This window comes from Pseudonaja textilis, chromosome 1, assembly GCF_049901715.1.
Source record: "Pseudonaja textilis isolate UNSWEBS1 chromosome 1, rPseTex1.2, whole genome shotgun sequence".
Taxonomy (NCBI): domain Eukaryota; kingdom Metazoa; phylum Chordata; class Lepidosauria; order Squamata; family Elapidae; genus Pseudonaja; species Pseudonaja textilis.
Genome location: NC_141990.1, coordinates 266,886,938 through 266,904,751, shown reverse-complemented (window position 1 = coordinate 266,904,751; position 17,814 = coordinate 266,886,938). Strand labels below are relative to the sequence as shown.

The following is a 17,814-nucleotide window of genomic DNA, read 5'->3' as shown; positions in this document are numbered from 1 at the left end:
CCTCCTCACACTAATCCTTTCCCTGGTGAAAAGAAAGAAGTATTGCTCACCATTACCAAAGGCAGAGTGAAATTGACTAGAGCCAGTGAAAATCCAGTCAGGAAAATCCATTGACTAAGGCAAAGATAATAATGAAATTACACAAAGTAACCAGGTGATAGGCACTTAATTCCATCAGCACTTCTCTGCTTGCTAATAAGAAACAACAGCTATTTCCAGCACCCTGCTGCCTGTAGAAAGCAAAGAGTTCCTTAAAAATAAATTGGCTTTTCCAACTAGTAACCGGTTTTCTTTATGTGGTCCCAAGATCCCAAGAGCAAATCAGAGAGTTTTAGAGTTTCTTGCCCCACCATTCAAAATGGTCATAAAAGATCTCCCTCTTTATTGTTTATTGTTCCTCTTTCTTTAAAAGCTGGAAGCCAATTATTATGGTTTCAATGAAACATGGTGTGATCTTCCTCCTCTTGTACTCAATCTTTCACATCCACAGTGCAAGGAAAGGATCTGAATTACACAACCGTCTTGGCCCAGGTACAGGCACGCCTCTCTACATGGCTCAAAACTTCTCAAGCTTCACCCTTGAAAAGTGATGATAGGATTAAAATTTTGAATCTCTCAATATTTCTACCCTTAAAAAAATATATCACAGTGACTTATTGTAAAAGAGCGAGTGTTCACCACACCATTTCCTGGTGTTGCTGCCATCTTTCCCTCCCCTTGCCTCAACTTAGGGAGGACTTAAGAGTTACTCATTTGGGTTAAGCTAATGACAAGGGATTGTGACCCTCAATTACCATAGTCCCAAGATAACCTTTCAATGCCAGTTAGTTCCTTGTCTGTGAGCCTTTATGGGATAGTTCAGTCGCCAACCAGTGGGCCGGGGACCATTGGTGGTCCACGGGAAAGTTTTGGTGGTCCGCAGAGAAATATCCCCCCAAAGCATTTCCCCCAAAGCAATTAATCCAGGCTACATGGGGAACACAAGGCTGCATCGCTCATATGGCCCACCCACCCACTGGCCCCCACCCTTCAGCCGAGCACAAACCTTACCTTGAGTAGAGCCACATGAGCTGGAATTGGAAGGTAAAACCAATGGCGGTGGAGGGAAATCCACCCTGGGGTGGTTTGCTGACATTGGTGGGAAAGTCGGTCCCATGTTCCAGAGCTGCAGAATTGGCCCTTTGGTCATCCCGGAGCAGTTCCTCCAGTCCATAGCAGGCTGGTGCACCCGGGTAGAGGAGCAGCTGCTCTGGATGACCAAAGAGCCAGTTCTGTGACTACTGCTGCTCTGGAATATGGGACCGACTTTCCCACCAACATCAGCAAGCCACCATCAGTCAAAATTCATATTAGTGGTCCGTGGGATTTAAAATTATGAGTTTGGTGGTCCCTGAGGTCCAAAAGGTTGGCGACCCCTGGTTCAGAGGACAAGCTATATCGGCCAAAACCTCTAGGACCTTCCCTCAGTATCTCAACTTAAAAAGGGTGAGGAATGTGTGAGACTTGCTCAAAACCCTGGAGCGCTATTCACCACTGCAGATCAAATCAGGCAAAGGATTTGTCCTGCTAAAAATGGTTTTAAATGCCAGTGTCTTTTACTTGCAGATTTTATTTTAACCACCTGTGTTAGTGATAAAATTCAAAAGGTGCAGGAGACCAGATCTGATTAGATGGATGACCTTTATTTAAGTCATATCTCCCAATTTAATGCCTGTCTGGTAGAGAGAAGACTTTTAGTCCAAGGAGCTCAAGAGAACCAGTACGGACAGGGTTTCCATAACTTTCATAAAATTCCATTCCTCAAAGATATTTTTTTTTTTAATCCTAAGAGCTTATTCCCAAAGATCTACATTCGAATAGACTGGTTACATCACTTAACATTTTGTGCCTAGAAGAATCAGCAATATAATTATAGACAATGATGGAATGCCAGATTAAGAGGAGCAATAAATGTTGCTGTACTGTATGGATAAAAGCTGGGGTGGGATTGATCCAGATTTAGAGTCTTGCTTTCCTTGCAACGATTCTAAAGGCTGTTCATTAGATGCAAAGTAATACTTGAAGACTGCATGGATGGGACCAAGGAACAAGCTGCCCCTGATCATATATACAGTCTGGGGGGATTAATTGCATTCCAAAACTAAATTTAAAGAGCTTTCATGATAGTTTGACGTTTTTGTTGCCATTGTGAAACCACTGGGAGCAGAAAGCCTTTGACCAGCCATTGAAATTCTCTAAGAGATCTACCAACACATCTAGATGGAACATGAAATTATAGGGGGGGGAAAACCTAACCCCAAACATAGGATCCTTAAATGAAAGGATAAAGTATTTGAAATTGGCAACCCCTTCATATACAGACCTTAATTTTACACACGGCTGTATTGCATTTTCATCTAGATCAACAATGGCTTAGTTCCCAGGGTACATTGCAGAATGCTTTGCATTGGTTTCCATGGAAATATTACCAGCGATAATTAATTAGTTTCTTATTCAGTGATACCCACCGAAACCACAAATAAAAGTAAAAATAAACATTCAGGATAATTATGTCTATAACCATATAATAACAGCAACATGGTTAAGATCAGGCTATGCAGCCACTAAGTTTTTCTTTGTCTTTTGCATTCTACTTCCTTGCAATGATCAAAAAGATGTCTCTGGAAAAACAGCAAGTAAAAACTAAAAACCAAAGCCTTCTCCTATAGCAGAGGTTTCCAAACTTGGCAACTTTAAGACTTGTGGACTTCAACTCCCAGAATTCTCCAGCCAGCTCTGCCCCTGTCCTATAGCTATGCTCCAATTTTGGATACTCAGTAATTGCCTTGGATGCAAGTGAAAAGATGGATTACAGATCAAATAATTATCTTCTAGCTATGGAGATTCCACAGTCCTCATGGAGATACCGTCTTTCTTGTCTAATTTAAGTTTTAAAACTACATAATAGACACCAGCCCTTGTGGCAACGAATTCCATAGAGCGGTATTTCTCAACCTTGGCAGCTTGTGGAAGATGTATGGATTTCAACTCCCAGAATTCCACAGCCAGGATTATATGAGGATTTTTTTTAAAAATTGTTTTGTGGCCTTCCTGAAGATACCAACCAGAAATAGGCGGTCATTGCAATAACTAGTGTTTTTTTATCCTTTAATTCTCAGCAAGTTGTTGACAGTATCTCTTGAATTGAGAGGCTGTACCTCTGTATGCCCATTTGATCCTAATAATTATAAATAATTTAAAAAGCTCAGCATTGCCAGGAAAGAAAAAGAGGAGAGAAAAAAAATTCCCTTGATGACTCCAAACCTCTCCAGATATACTATTTGATTTATTCAGTTCACTAAGGTGCTTTTTTGCCAGAAAGGCAAATTTCTAAGAAGAGACTTTATAAATTTTTTTCTGACAAATTAATGTTTACAGTTCTAATACCAAAAATAATAGGAATATAAACTTTAGCCAATGGTTGTTCTTGCTGCTAAGGGAAAAACAGTAATTAAAGTTTCCTGTGCAGAGAACAGGAAAAGATTAATTAATCACAAGGTAGGCATGATATAGTGAACAGGAAGCAAGTGATTAAGCAATTTCAAAGAAAGGAATAAGGTAGATTAATGAAAGAGCAATTGCAGAGAGAAGGAGAATTTCCTGAACAGCTTTCGGGTTTGTTAGGATGAGATTTTGCCTATGCAGGTAGGAAATGCTGTTAAATTAAGTACTTTCTGTGACTACTCTTCTAGTTCTTCTAGCTGATTAATGGAAAAGCAATTCCTGAGTGATGCTGGAGGTCCATCTGAAAGCTTGGAAAGGCTGGCCAATTTATGCAAATGAAGGCCAAGAAACATAACTTTTAGAAGTGGAGTTTATTCTAGCATCTTAACAGACAAGTTCTGGTACATGCTTTGGTTAAAAAGAGAAGAAAAAATATGTTGACATAAATTACTTTTGACAAAGTGCGTTTTTAATGAAAGAAGAAGGGGGGGGAATATAAACCCTTCCAAAAAAATTTGGGATTTCATTTTGGAGCCCCATTCAGTAGATTTTGATAATTCTCTATCCTGCACATTCAGTGGATAGTGGATGGCATTATATTCATTTGTTTGTTTATAAACCCACTACTCTCCCTCCACCCCGTTTCTTGCAATCAAGACACTGTTCATTGTTTGGCTCCATTTACGAGCTGAAGACTTTTAATTTTCAAAAGCATGACCAAAAACATATTGGTGAGTCATTGATGAAAATATTGTGTACTGGAATAGGCAATGTGATGTCCTTGAGCATGAGCATCCCCACAGATGATGTTCTTGATACTCACTAAGTTCCCTGACCTATCTGATTTTAATAATGATAAAAAATTAAATGGCAAGCTGTCATGTTCAAGGCACCACCAGCCTTCACCCAAATATCAGTTTACACGAACACTTCTAGACCACATATTGGTATCTTTAGAAAATCAAAACTGACATTTGAGCAAGCGATGTTGATACTTTCTTGGTATTGTAACATTGCACACAAAAATGTAAGTGACAGAGTTGACATTATGATCCACGTTTCATCATCCTTTTTGTGGATGCCTATATTCCAGCCATCCCTACCTTCCACTTGGATTAATGCCCTTCAAAACTAGTAAGTAACACCATTTGCAAGCATGAGCACAAATGTGAGTCTGAATCAGAGGCCTCTTTCTGAAGCAAAATTGGCAACCTTTTGGCATATATAGGCTTTAGAGGGCAACAGTGGTGAATAGCTTGATGAAACCAGGATTTCCAGGCTATTTAAGACAAGTTGTTTCTGGTTTTACTAAGATAAGTTTAAACAAACCTTGAGCATCTTTTTGGTATTTTCTCTCCAAACATTCAGGAGGAATTCATGGTCCTGTATTTCAGTGTCATACTTTCTGGGGACTGTAATAAAAGAGGGCTTGAGACCCATATGGGTGTGTGTGTGTGTGTGTGTCATAGACTTAAAATGCGCTTCTCTGGCTGAAAAGATGTTAGGATGAATTAATCTTATGCTTCTTCCTAACATCAGCTTATGCTCTTAAGCATTGGATAGGAGTAGCATTACTTTGAATTTTTTTTAAAAAAAATCTGGATATCATTGCTTGCCTACTGTCATCTTCCTAGGATTTCTTTTTGATACTGGTAATGCTATTAATTGAAAAGTTTAATAGTGTTTTTTCCATTTTCTCTATATTGGTTCCACTCCCTCCCCCCACTGAAAAGTATTCTGGGAATACATGTCAAGGTTATTGCACAATAGAAAATCCCTAGAAGCATCTTGGATGGATGGGATTCCCAGGCTGGGCTTGTTATTGAAACCCAGGCCTCTTAAAGTCTTGGTATCGAGTTTAGAAACAGGTGTAACATCTGGAGTGCTTCTGATTAGTATTTTGTTATGCAAACCACTCACTTTTAAGTAACAAGGTGGATAGTCTAGTTAAGATGGCAATGAGTGCACCTTTGGGAGGCTTGAAAGAACAAGGCAGGGATACATTGTCATGGAGAAAATCTATGTGGTCACTAAAAGTCAAAAATGACACATAATTCACCAAATATTACAGGGGATCAGATGATATGTCTTCCAGTTGTAGCCTCCTTGCTTCTTTCTACTGTCATTGTCACGTTTTTTTTTTCTTATTATCAAAACGTTGTCCAGAAGGAATGATTCACAATTTCCCCCCCATTGGTGGTGATAGGAACAACCTGTCTTTCTGCACTCCCAAAATGCCCTTACACTGCAATTCTGTACTCTTTTCTTGGGTATTAAATTCCCTTGAATTTATTGTTCTGGGTAGATATATACAAGATGCCATTTGTAATAAATAATATGAACATTCAAATCTTTGCAACTACCAAACCCTTTCTTACATTAAAGGAAAGTTATCAGTTCTTGCTATATATATATAATACAGAAGTTATACAAAGTGTGTGATCTTACAATTTTGAGAATCTCCATAAACTTTATTTACTAACTTGAAAAACCTCCTACACTCTTCGTATTTTCTCCCAGAAATGAGTTGAAGAGATGCTTACAGGTCACTACTACAGCATCCACCAACATGAGAGTCCAATGTAACCCATTAGAAATAATTAGGTACTGAGGGGAAGATTTTCCTAAAGTTTAGTGATATTGATTCTTCACATTTGCAGCTATCTGCCCTAAATATATTGTTAGAATAATCCTGATATTACTTTTGTCTATATGGGAATGCTTTCTTATACTGGAGATGATTGACAAGCAGAGAGTATTCCTGTTGTGCAAATGACCAATTCATTAGTTAGACTCATAATGACCATTTAAGTGTAACTTATGTCTTCTGTTACTTTCATATTTCAAACCAGAGTGGAAGAGAGCATAATATTTTGACAATTAACTAAAAGAAAAGGCCCATCAAATATGTTGTCTCAAATTCAGATTTGATAACTTATGGCATATGGCTTCCTCAGTTGGTAAACAGGTTGACATTTTGCTGATGTTCAACCAATGTAGTCAATGCTCGGATCCATTGACACATAGATGATGTTTAGTTCAATCTTCCATGCATTTATTTAGAAGTAACTTCTACTTTATTCAGCTAACTTTGTAAGAAGAGAGGTGTGTGAGTCTATGTTAGCCAAAAACCGGAAGAGATCTGGCGGCACCTTTTCCAACTAACCAATTTTATTAAAAGGTACAAGTATTTGTGATCATCTCATTTCATCAGATCATTATGATAGAGTGAGATGCAGCGACTGGAAGCTTATGCCTTTTAACATAATTAATTAGTTGGCAAAGATGCTACCAGACTCCTTCTGATCTATTCAGTTGAGATTCCCAAGCAAATGTTCATTAAAAAATTTCTTTCATGAATGAATTCAGAGCAAGCACTGCCATTTTGCCATCAGTAAAGGTGCTGAAGGTCACACTCTTTGCACTTTACTGGGTGATATGGAATTATTGTGAGAATCTTTCCCAACAGTCCAGGTTCATGTTTTTCAGTGAGCACATACACACATAAGGAAAAAGAGCATTGCTTTGGGCTTGGCTCCAAAAGATTCCCCAGACAGAACTAGGCTGAGAAATAGCTGATGGGCCCTTAGGAAGAAATACAATTTTGATTAACCTAAAAGGACTGAGTGGAAAAATCCAAGCACAAGTTGACCCTTTGGCCATCAGCCCAAGCTGTGTTTGCAAAAATACAGAATTGTTATCACAAGCTGCCTTTTCCCCACAATTGTATGCCAAGCACATATTGATGAAAGCAGAAGGAAATAATATGTGTTCTCTCCAGAGGGTAGAAAAAGGGACCGTTTGTTCATGTCCTTTTTAACAATGTTTCTGTGCTTCAGGTTTAAAGTATAAGAAATATACCAGATATCTTCCTTGATGAAGACCAGTTTAGCTTTCTTCTTGAAGTTTTATCAATCTTACTTGCCAGAGAAACCATGGAACCCTTTCTCTGCAAGGGATAATATCAATCTGCTCCAGTAATCGAACACATTTAGAAAAAAAAAGGCATTACCTCTTCCTCAATTTTCCTCAATGTTGCACTTTCCCATAACCTAGTCTGTCCCCTTTTCTTACCATCCTTTCCATAAATCAAACAGTATGACACACATGCAAAATGAGAGGTGACATGTCTGAAAGCATCAGGAGTTTACATTGAGCCTATTAGTCACAGACAGCAACTCCATGGGATCATAGACCACAGGTTTCTCTGGAGACAAAGGAAGGGAAGGGAACTGCTATCAATCAGGCTTAAACACATACTGGTTACTGAGACAGATTCTTCCACACCCAGTTCCCACTGTTACTCAAAGTGGGACAAGATGGGTCATTTCGACTGATGTTGCCATACAACTTCGACTTCTTCTTTAACATAAATCCAAAAACAACGACATTTCATCTGAAATGGTTATTGGCTGAGGATCATAGTCAAAACATTTAGGTTTAAGGAAAACCAGAATTCATACCCCTCCCTAGCCCCTTCTGTTCCCAGAGTCTCATGCAAAAGGTATCAGAACCAAAAGATGCTGGGCAACCATCATGTCGCTTGGATCAGCTCCCACTGTTGACCCAGAATATCCGACTGACAGATGTTGGTCACTAATCTGCTGGACTCATTTTCTAAGCAAAGGCCACTGACAAAATGTTGGATGAAGCTACCTTTCATCTTCCATTTCTGCAAGGGGGAAAGAAGAAAAGAAAAACAAGAGCATATGAAACGTGTCCTCCTCTTCTTTCCTTTCTTTCCTGTTTTTTTCTCTTTGTCCCCAAATACCTCTTTACAGCAATAATTTAGCAAAATTTTTCAATTTCTTCATTAACACAGATTACCATTTTATAGTTTGATTAGGTCTTTTTCTAATCTCAGGTCTTTGGCTGATCTTCATAAACTAAGCCAGTCAGAATTGGTTAGTGTTTGGATGTCAGACTACCAGGAAAGTCCAATTGGGAATTTGAAATGTTTTTTAAAAAACCACTTATATTTAAGATCCCAAGAAGCAAGGTTCTGACCAGTTCTGGAGAACCGGTAGCGGAAATTTTGAGTAGTTCAGAATACCACCTCTGACTGGCCCTGCCTCCATCTCTTCTCTGCCTCCCGAGTCCCAGCTGATCGGCTGGATCTTCTTTTGTTGCCCTGCACAGGATAACAGAGCTGGAAAGCAGATTAGTTGGTGTGGGGGAAGAGAGAATGGGGATTTTACAGTATCCTTCCCCCAGGAGTGGGGAGGGAATGGGGATTTTACAGTATCTTTCCCTGCCACATCCACCAAGCAGGATATTAACGAAATATATGAACCAGGAATAAATAGCAACAACAGCAGAAAAGAATGATGTGGTCTCAGCTGCTGTAGATGGGGTAGAGTGTGTGCAGACCTTTCCAAAATTTGGAAATAACACAATTTATATATATAATTTTATATATACAGGTAATCCTAGACTTACAACCACAATTGAGACCAACATTTATGTTGTTAAGTGAGACATTTGTTGTGGGTTTTGCCCCATTTACGACCTTTCTTGCCCCAGTTAAGTGATTCACTGAAGTTGTTAAGCTAGTGACCTAGTTGTTAAGTGAATCTGGCTTTCCCATTGACTGTGCTTGTCAGAAGGTCGCAAAAGGGGATCACATGAACCCAGGACACTGCAACCATCATAAATATGAACCAGTTGCCAAGTGGTTGAATTTTGATCACATGACCTCAGGGACACTACAAGGGTTGTGTGAAAAACAGATATAAGCCACTTTTTTCAATGCTGTTGTAACTTTGAACAGTCACTAAACGAACTGTTGCAAATTGAGGACTGCCTTAGATTATTTATTATAAATAACATTATAAATATATGTACAATTTATATGTATACATTATACCCCTCATCTATTTTCTTGCAGCTGTAATTGTGAATTAAGTTTACTCTAATAGCTTTCATGTATGCAGTATATTTTATATTATGGTATGTAAGAAAAATGCACATTGCCAGCTTTGTGTAAACTACCCAGAGTTTGTTGGGCTATATAGCCATACACTATCTCCCCAGTCTTAAACCAAAGTGGTCCCTTGCCAGTTCTACACTACACTCCAATTACTACAGCATCACTCAAGAGCAAAATGAATAGCAATGGCAACACCAAAAGCAATAGCACTTAGACTTATATACTGCTTCATAGTGCTTTACAGCCCTCTCTAGCAGTTTACAGAGTCAGCATATTGCCTCCAATAATCTGAGTCCCCATTTTACCATCCTCGGAAGAATGGAAGACTGAGTCAACCTTGAGCCAGTCAGGATCAAATTCCTGGTAGTGAGGCAGTGAATTTTTAGCCTGCAATACTGAATTCTAACCACTGCACCACCATGGCTCTGAATTCAGAATACAGTATTTCTAAATAAAGGTCAGTATAAAGATCACAATATGTACATGTTAATTTTCCCAGAGGTGGGCAACCTAAAATTTTGAAATGTAAATAATTATAATCAATAATCTAAATAATTCCACAGCAAACGGAACAGAGATTGTCCAGGTGAGATTTAACATACAAATTCAAGCCAGCTACGCCAGGGGGAAAAAGACTTCTTGGAGAAGCACTCTCAACATTACAAAAGAGTTTTGTTTTCAGCAGAGAGATGATATAAACAAACCTTGCAAATGGATTAAGAAGACAAACTTTTCAACATCGTCTGCAATATTTTTGTATCGGCACAGGAACATTCTCTTAATAGTTAATTAGAGGTCGTTCCTTTCCTTTAGGAAAATTGGAGACCAGAGATTCTGTTTGTTGGTTTAAGAAAGATCGCTTGGAGACCATGGAGTTATCAGGTAGTCCTTGATTTACAGCCACAATTGGACCAGAACATATCAACTGAGTTGTGCCTGATTTTACAACTATTTGTGCTATTGTCATTAAACAAAGCACCATGGTCATTGAGGGAATACCCCTTTAATTTTGCTTGTTGGACGCTAGCTGGGAAGGTCACAAATGGTAATCACATGGCACCAAGATACTACAACTATCATAAATACATGCTGATTGTCAAGTACCCAAATTTTGATCCCATGACCATGGAAACACTGCAACAGTAGTAAGTGTGAGGATCAATTGTAGGTCACTTTTTTTCAGTAGCTTCAAACAGTTGCTAAATGAATGGTTATAATTTGAGAATTGCCTGTAATTTGAATTCTAATTCAATTAAGACTAGAGCTACTTTGATCACTGAACATAAGACAATTCCTCAAAGTCTTTCTGCAGGTCTCTCTTTCCATAGTTTTTTGTTTTGTTTTGTTTTATCTTTCTGAAGTGGTTGGGACTCAGAACTCAGCATTCAGATGCTCCTAGTCTCTCTTGTAAACTGGCCCTCTAAGCTAATGTTAAGGCATTCTGGCCAGTTGTACTTATAACATCTGTATTATTATTATTATTATTATTATTATTATTATTATTATTATTATTATTATTATTAGAGATAATTCAAAGATAACCCCTCATCATTTTAATCTGATTTTAGGAAGGCAATAATATTCTGAACCAGCTTCTGACATTGGGAGTTCTACTTGTGGTAGAAGTAGCCAGAGGCTAAATACCTTTGAGAGCCTTTCAAATTTTACACATTTTTTTTTCATGTGACAGGCAAGGAGTAATCCTTTCCTTCTACACATCAAGGAAAACTTGGTCTTATCAGAGACAATTGATCATGAAAGTTTTCTGGATTAGGGGACCACTAATCTGTAACCACTTTCAGATGCAATTGTTGCTGTTAATTGGTTTTTTTTGGTAGTGGCCCATAATAGCAGGTTACTCAGCAAACATTTTCTCTTGCTAATGAATGATACTATATAAAAGAATCCCTCCATTGATTGCAGACCTTGAAATACAGCAGCTGTTTTAATAATCATTCAGTTCAGTGAAATCATAAAATAAGTTAGGGAAAAAGAATGAGAACCAAGGGTGGAGATTACATGCAGGGGGCTACATTTCCACAACCCTTGTATTTTGTAATTAGTTAACTACAAACAGTGGGTTTGATTTCATTAATTTCTACCATATCCTATCCTGCTGTTCCATTTTTCAAGATACCACCCAGGGAGCGGTAATGTAACACAGCTATGTTTGAAATTTTGCATCCGATAGCTTTGTTCAGGGTTGGCTCTAGACATTTTGATGCCCCAGGCAAAGTCATGTTCTGATCCCCCCTGTAGTTTGGCTCATCTTCTGATTTTGTAGGACTTTCAAAAATGCACCCTCTTGTTTCTTTCTTTTCTTGGAGTCTTTGAGCTTGATACTTATGATTTTCAGCCCTGAATAATTTTTCCCTTTTTTAAAAACATTTTCATTCTATTTACTGTGAAAGAATGGAATGGAATGGAATGGAATGGAATAGAATAGAATAGAATAGAATAGAATAGAATAGAATAGAATAGAATAGAATAGTTGGAAGGGACCTTGGAGGTCTTCTAGTCCAACTCCCTGATCAGGCAGAAAACTCTATACCATTTCAGACAAATTGTTGTCCAATCTCTTAAAAACTTCCAGTGTTGGAGCATTCACAGCTTCTGGAGGCAAGTTGTTCCATTGATTAATTGTTCTAACTGTCAGGAAATTTCTCCTTAGTTCTAAGTTGCTTCTCTCCTTGATTAGTTTCCATCCATTGCTTCTTGTCCTGCCTTCAGATGCTCTGGAGAATAGCTTGACTCTCTCTTTGCAGCCCCTCAAATACTAGAAGACTGCTATCATGTCACTCCTTAGTCCTTCTCTTTGTTAGACTAGTCCAGGGATGTCATACTCGTGTCATTACGGCAGTGTCACATGATGTATCAGGACCTTTTCCCCCTTCGCTAAATCAGGCGGGGGTGGGGCCAACACATGATGCATCCAGTCCGTGGGCTGTGAGTTTGACACCCCTGGACTAGTCTTACCTAGTTCCTGCAATCATTCATTGTGTACTTTAGCCTCCATTCTCCTAATCATCTTTGTAGAGCTTCTCTGCACTCTTTCTAAAGTCTCAACATCTTTTGTTTACATTGTAATCACAATATTTGTGGTAGTTACCCAAAATTTACCCTCCTGAATATAGGAGGCTTCTCCCAATCTTCCAGAGAAAGAATAAGAAAAATAAATCGTATTAGAAGCACACTCAAAATTTCCATCTTATCAAGCAGAGCTGTAATCAATTCTGGAGAATTCCCTACCTCCCTGTAAATGTGATTAATTGGATGTGCATGTCCACATGCTGATCAGAAACCATATTCAGAAAATGACAGGAATAAAAGAAGCAATAATATTAATAGAGTTGGTAACTACTGATTAAATTAATTGCCTGTAAAATAAGGCATCCAATTTATAAACCCAATCAATCCTTTATCTGCATACACACACACACGTATCCTCTTTTCAGCAGAAATAGCAGGCGAGCGGGAAACAGATCAGAGATGGGATATTTGAGGAAGGGAATCACTCAGCACAGCAAAGGAAAGAAAAGTGGAGAAAACAAAACTGAATGGAGATGAACAGGAGGTCGAGGAATTATCCAGGGAAGATGGATAGATGCTTTTTAGAGGGAGGGCATCTGCTCTGAGACAAAAAAAAGAAGATGTTTCTTTGCTTTTGACTTCCTGAGCACTGAGATCTCTTGAAAAACAGTTTGGAGTTCAGCAACGATGCAGATTCCTTCCATGGACTTCACACTTTCTAGTCCTAAATGAGACAATCTTTTTCTCCTCCTTTGGGCAGCTTCTGTTTCTGTAAGCCCTGAGCATTGATTTCTATGTTGTTTATGGCTTTGATGTCACTTGGGCAGCAAACGCAAGAGGCAATAGCAGCAGCATTTAGCATTTAGATTTGTATACCACCCCATAGTGCTTTGCAACATTAGCATATTGCCCCCAACAATCTGGGTCTTCATTTTACTGACCTCCGAAGGATGGGAGGCTTCTCAGGACTGGCTCCAGGCTGAGTTAGCCTGCAATACTGCATTCTAATTACTGAGCCACCAAGGCTCCCAGTGTTACGTACTCTTATTTTGCTTCTCCACTTGAGAATTTATCAGCTGTATTCTGCATCATTTTCAGTTTTTAGAACATCTCATATAAGACTCAAAAGAGGTTTCTAAGTGCATGGATCCAAGCTATTTTGCTCCAATTGAAATAGGAATATAGCTAAAAAAAATTCCATGCTATTGAGATTATCTGAATTCCTAACAAGAGACAGAAATTAGGGAGAATCCCAAATGATACAGCTGCTTTTTTGAGGGGGGCGGGGTGCATCATTAAAAACTGGCAAATTTCTAATTTCTAAACCCAGTACCTCCATGTTATCTACATTCGTTTTGGTCTGCCAGACTTCATCTCCAGTTCTAAGCAACTATGAAGACCTGCTACAGGTAAAAAGAGAAATAGAGGTAAAACCTTCTCAGTAAGAGTAGCCAGCGTTTCCCCAATAGATCCATCATCAATGAAACAGAAAATAGCTTAGAAAGGCTCCCACGTCTTTGTTGATTTCAATGTGGAACAATGAATGTTTCCCAGTCTATTTATGCCAAATAAAAGTTTTTATGAGAACCTGTATTTAGTAATGGTTAAAGCATCAGGCTAGAAATCATAAGATTTCAGTTCTAGTCTCCCGCCAACCCTTAGGAAAAACCCTGCAAACAAATCTGCAAGAATTAGTCAAAGCAGTCATTAAGGGATCAAAAAGTGACTTGAAGGTACACAAATGCAAAAATAATAATAATTAAAAAAAATAGCCTTTATAAATTAATATATATCAGACCTGCTTCCACTTAAATCTCTAATTAGAAATGATTCTTGACTCTATTTGTTGAAAAAGATATAATTTTATTAGAAGTCAAGTGCATTGCAATAGTGCATACCCAGACGAGAATCGCATGCCAAAATCCCTAAGTTCAATAGATGAGTGTTATATACTGACACCATATTTCAAATGCCCTCTTCAGTTGATCTCATGCAAATACTGAACAGCATAGGAGAATGATTAGACCCCTGTGAGACCCATGAGATACAAATCTCCTTTCTTTGCTACCTTGTGGATGAGAGAGCAGATAAGAAAAAACAGCCACGACTGCACATTGTTACTAGCTTTGACCCAATCCCACTTCCAAACCAATTGAGACAGTACTATATCAATTTGCTCTTGAATTCCTGTCCTGCTATTGTAATAGAAGCTTTGAGAACATTATAAACCAACACCTTTCAACATGGGATGCAGAAGAGGTAGCAGGGATAAATGATCTGGGGGTGGGGAGGTGTGGGTGTCCCCTGGATTCTAGACAATAATAGTGGGAATAAGAAAGTCATGTCACTGCCATGTCTAGGAAACTAGTTTCTGTATTGTAGCTATTCCTTGCCTTAATATTTTCCAGAGATGATCTCTCCATAGTGGAGACCATATGTTACATGAAAAGAATAGCATAAAAATTATTCACATATGAGTCAATGTAAGACATATTGCTTACTTAATACCAAGACTGGGCTTGGAAAACAGTGCTTCAATGGCTCTGATTATTCCTGGGTGCTGTAATTTCAAAAACTGATAGCTTCTGTTACTCAGACTAAGGGGAGAAAAGTAGAGCTTTTAGAGCTCTGGACTTTGATTCAATGTCTGTGTGGATGATTGTGTGGCTTTGTCCTTTTTCTTCACCTAAATCTTCCAGGAAAGTGATAGGGTATCTCAATTTAAATATGGATAGGGTATTGGAAAGTATGAGGAAAATTAATCTGCAATATGTGTGACAAAATCAATTTCGACAGTGGCGTAGAAGGGATTCTGCATGGGGTTGCACTTTCCCTGAAAATTCAGATGAGAAAACTGGAAGTAGTCTTGGATATGATCGTATGTGGAGAAGCCCAGTTAATGGCATAAACCAGGAGTACTTTATTTTAAATTAGTGGAGATAATTGTAGCCAGACCAAGCCTCAATTATCCATGTGTTAGGTATTTCCAAATTGTATTAGCATAACACTTTACAGGCTAATGCTTCTGAAAGTGACTGAAAAATTGCAGCTAGGTGAAAATATGATTGACCAGATATTGGACATCTGAGCACCAGCTTAATCAGCTGTCTCTATGCATATTCAATACCTACATGGGTTATATGAATGCCTCTCTCCATCTACATTATCCACCCTGATCATGGTTGAAATCAGCTTTGAAATTGGCTTTCTTTGCTTCCCTGATTTGTAGGAGCATTTTCAGATGATAATACCACAGTGAGGCCTCCTATAGTGGCTCCTGAGCTTTGAAACTACTTTTCCTCCACTATTTAGTGGCTGAGTTTACACTTGCCCGAAGCCATAATGGAGTTAGCTTTTTTGTAGCTCAGCACAAGATATGGATCCAGAGCCCAGACATTATGGTTATAAATTGTGGCTTATGTCTAATGTGTGCATCCAATCAACTGAGATAGTTTCTCCTGGTCCATCTTAATCTTGGAAATTTCAGGCTGCTATCCTCAAGTGGAGGTGTGAATTGATATCATGCTTCGTAAAAAAAACCCAGATCAGCTAAGAGTGGTAGGCAGCATTACCAGCAAAGTTGTTTGAAAAACTGAAGGATCACCTCAGCTCCTGCTGCAAGATTCCTCACTGGAACCTGCAGATTCTGTGAAAGGTCTTAAGAGGCTATTGGAGGCCTACTTCAAAGGCTGGCTAGTACACATGTAACAGTCACCTAAAAAGGGTAGATCAGCTATAACCCTGAGTGTCAGGGCTCCAACATGCACCCCCATTCAAATCACAAGTCTCTAGCTGCATTTCGCAGAGTAAAAAATATTGATTTATTAGGAGTTGACATGTCGGTGCTTCCTGGTTGCAGCTGACTCTGACACATTTATTTCACCCTTGACGTTGGTCTTCCCCCCTACCCCCTGGATGTATATTCTCCAATGAGACACATCCATAGCCAAGAGTCATCAATCATGTTCTCCAGTAATAATCTTGCACGCCAACAGCAAGGCGATTATCTGAGGCATTTAAGGATGCACTGCTTCCCCCACTCCCTTTCTGCTGGCAACTAAAAAGACCAAAAGAGTATTTTTTAGTTGACACTAAGTTCATCTGTGTGACTTTTCATGACATGTGTATTGTAACAGCTTTTGACGATACCTCACATTAGCCAGTTCTCTTGGTGAATGTCTGCTTAAGTTTCCTGTGGTTTTAAAGATTTTAAAAACATAAAAGTGTTTGTTTAATTCTTCCAAGATCCACAGTTGATTAAAATGTCTTAAAAGAATTGGTAGTGTTGGATCTAAAGAAGGGTCCATTCATAATTCCTAAAGTTTGCCAACAACTAGACCAGAAAGGTTTCTAACTTTAATATCAAGCTGATCACAGTTGTTTGACAATCACAGATAAGTGCCATTCTAACAGGAGGTGCTGAGCTTACCACAGTAATTAAAAGCTACAGGAAAGCTTTCAGTACCAGGAATCAAGACTCTTTTTCTTTGTATATAGGATTAAAATCAAATATTCTTATTACATTTGCTACATTAGCAGGATGCAATTTAAGGCAGTTCTTACCATCTTTTTCATTTGCTTTTAATTTTCTTTTTCTAAAGGCCATTTAGAGGCTTATAAATTGTATTTTTTGCTGCATGTAGTAGTAACTGCAACAGCCACAAACCTTTCTCAGAAACTACACACCAGAAGTGCTTTAAAAAGAACACTTCAGTATGCAACTGAAATTATGCTTTATCAGAATGCAGCAACATTTGAGGGATATTCTGGGGAAGAATAGGATGATATTAGTGGCAGGCACCAATTTGGTCTTTAATGATATAATGGCTTCTGAATGAAGCCCTACCATAACATACCCTACCTAATACTTGAGGGAATTATGTATCAGGAAGTGATAGGAAATGGTGGCTGATTGATGATGGCTTTCTCTGCTGCATTGTTGTTGGTAACTTTGACTGATGTTTGTAATTGTACAATTTTTTTTTTAGTTTTGATGATGCATTTTTATTATCTCACATTCTGTGCAATGGGTGGCTACATAAATGTGATAGATAAATTCTCTCAGAAAAATCCTCGCCAACACTGAACACTGAATTTCAGAAACTTGAGTTTCAAGGTTAAAAACATTGCCCGCATTAGTTCTCCATATGCATATAGTGTCACAGTAAAAGCAGGAAACCATATGTCTTTAATTGAGGCTATTCTTCTGGTACAGGAATCATCCCCCCGCCCAAGTATAAGATGTTCTACAAAAAAGCAACCCACTTCATTGCTTCAGATCTGTATGAATGCAATAAGCATTTGTCTTTAATTGTGTGAAACATTTTTCCACTCCTAATGTTTGTAATATACTGTGATTTTTAAAGAATTAT

The 17,814-nt window shown here is 38.5% G+C and overlaps 1 protein-coding gene across 1 annotated transcript in view; it reads right to left on the bottom strand.

The window, feature by feature from the left end:
- Window positions 1-5,744: 5,744 nt before the first annotated feature.
- Window positions 5,745-17,814, bottom strand: part of GALNT16 (polypeptide N-acetylgalactosaminyltransferase 16) — a 160,781-nt gene continuing 148,711 nt past the window's right edge. Inside the window, exon 15 of the mRNA XM_026708816.2 lies at window positions 5,745-8,155. Coding sequence (XP_026564601.2) covers window positions 8,018-8,155 — 138 coding nt within the window. The 3' untranslated portion in view covers window positions 5,745-8,017. The remainder of the gene's footprint in view (window positions 8,156-17,814) is intronic.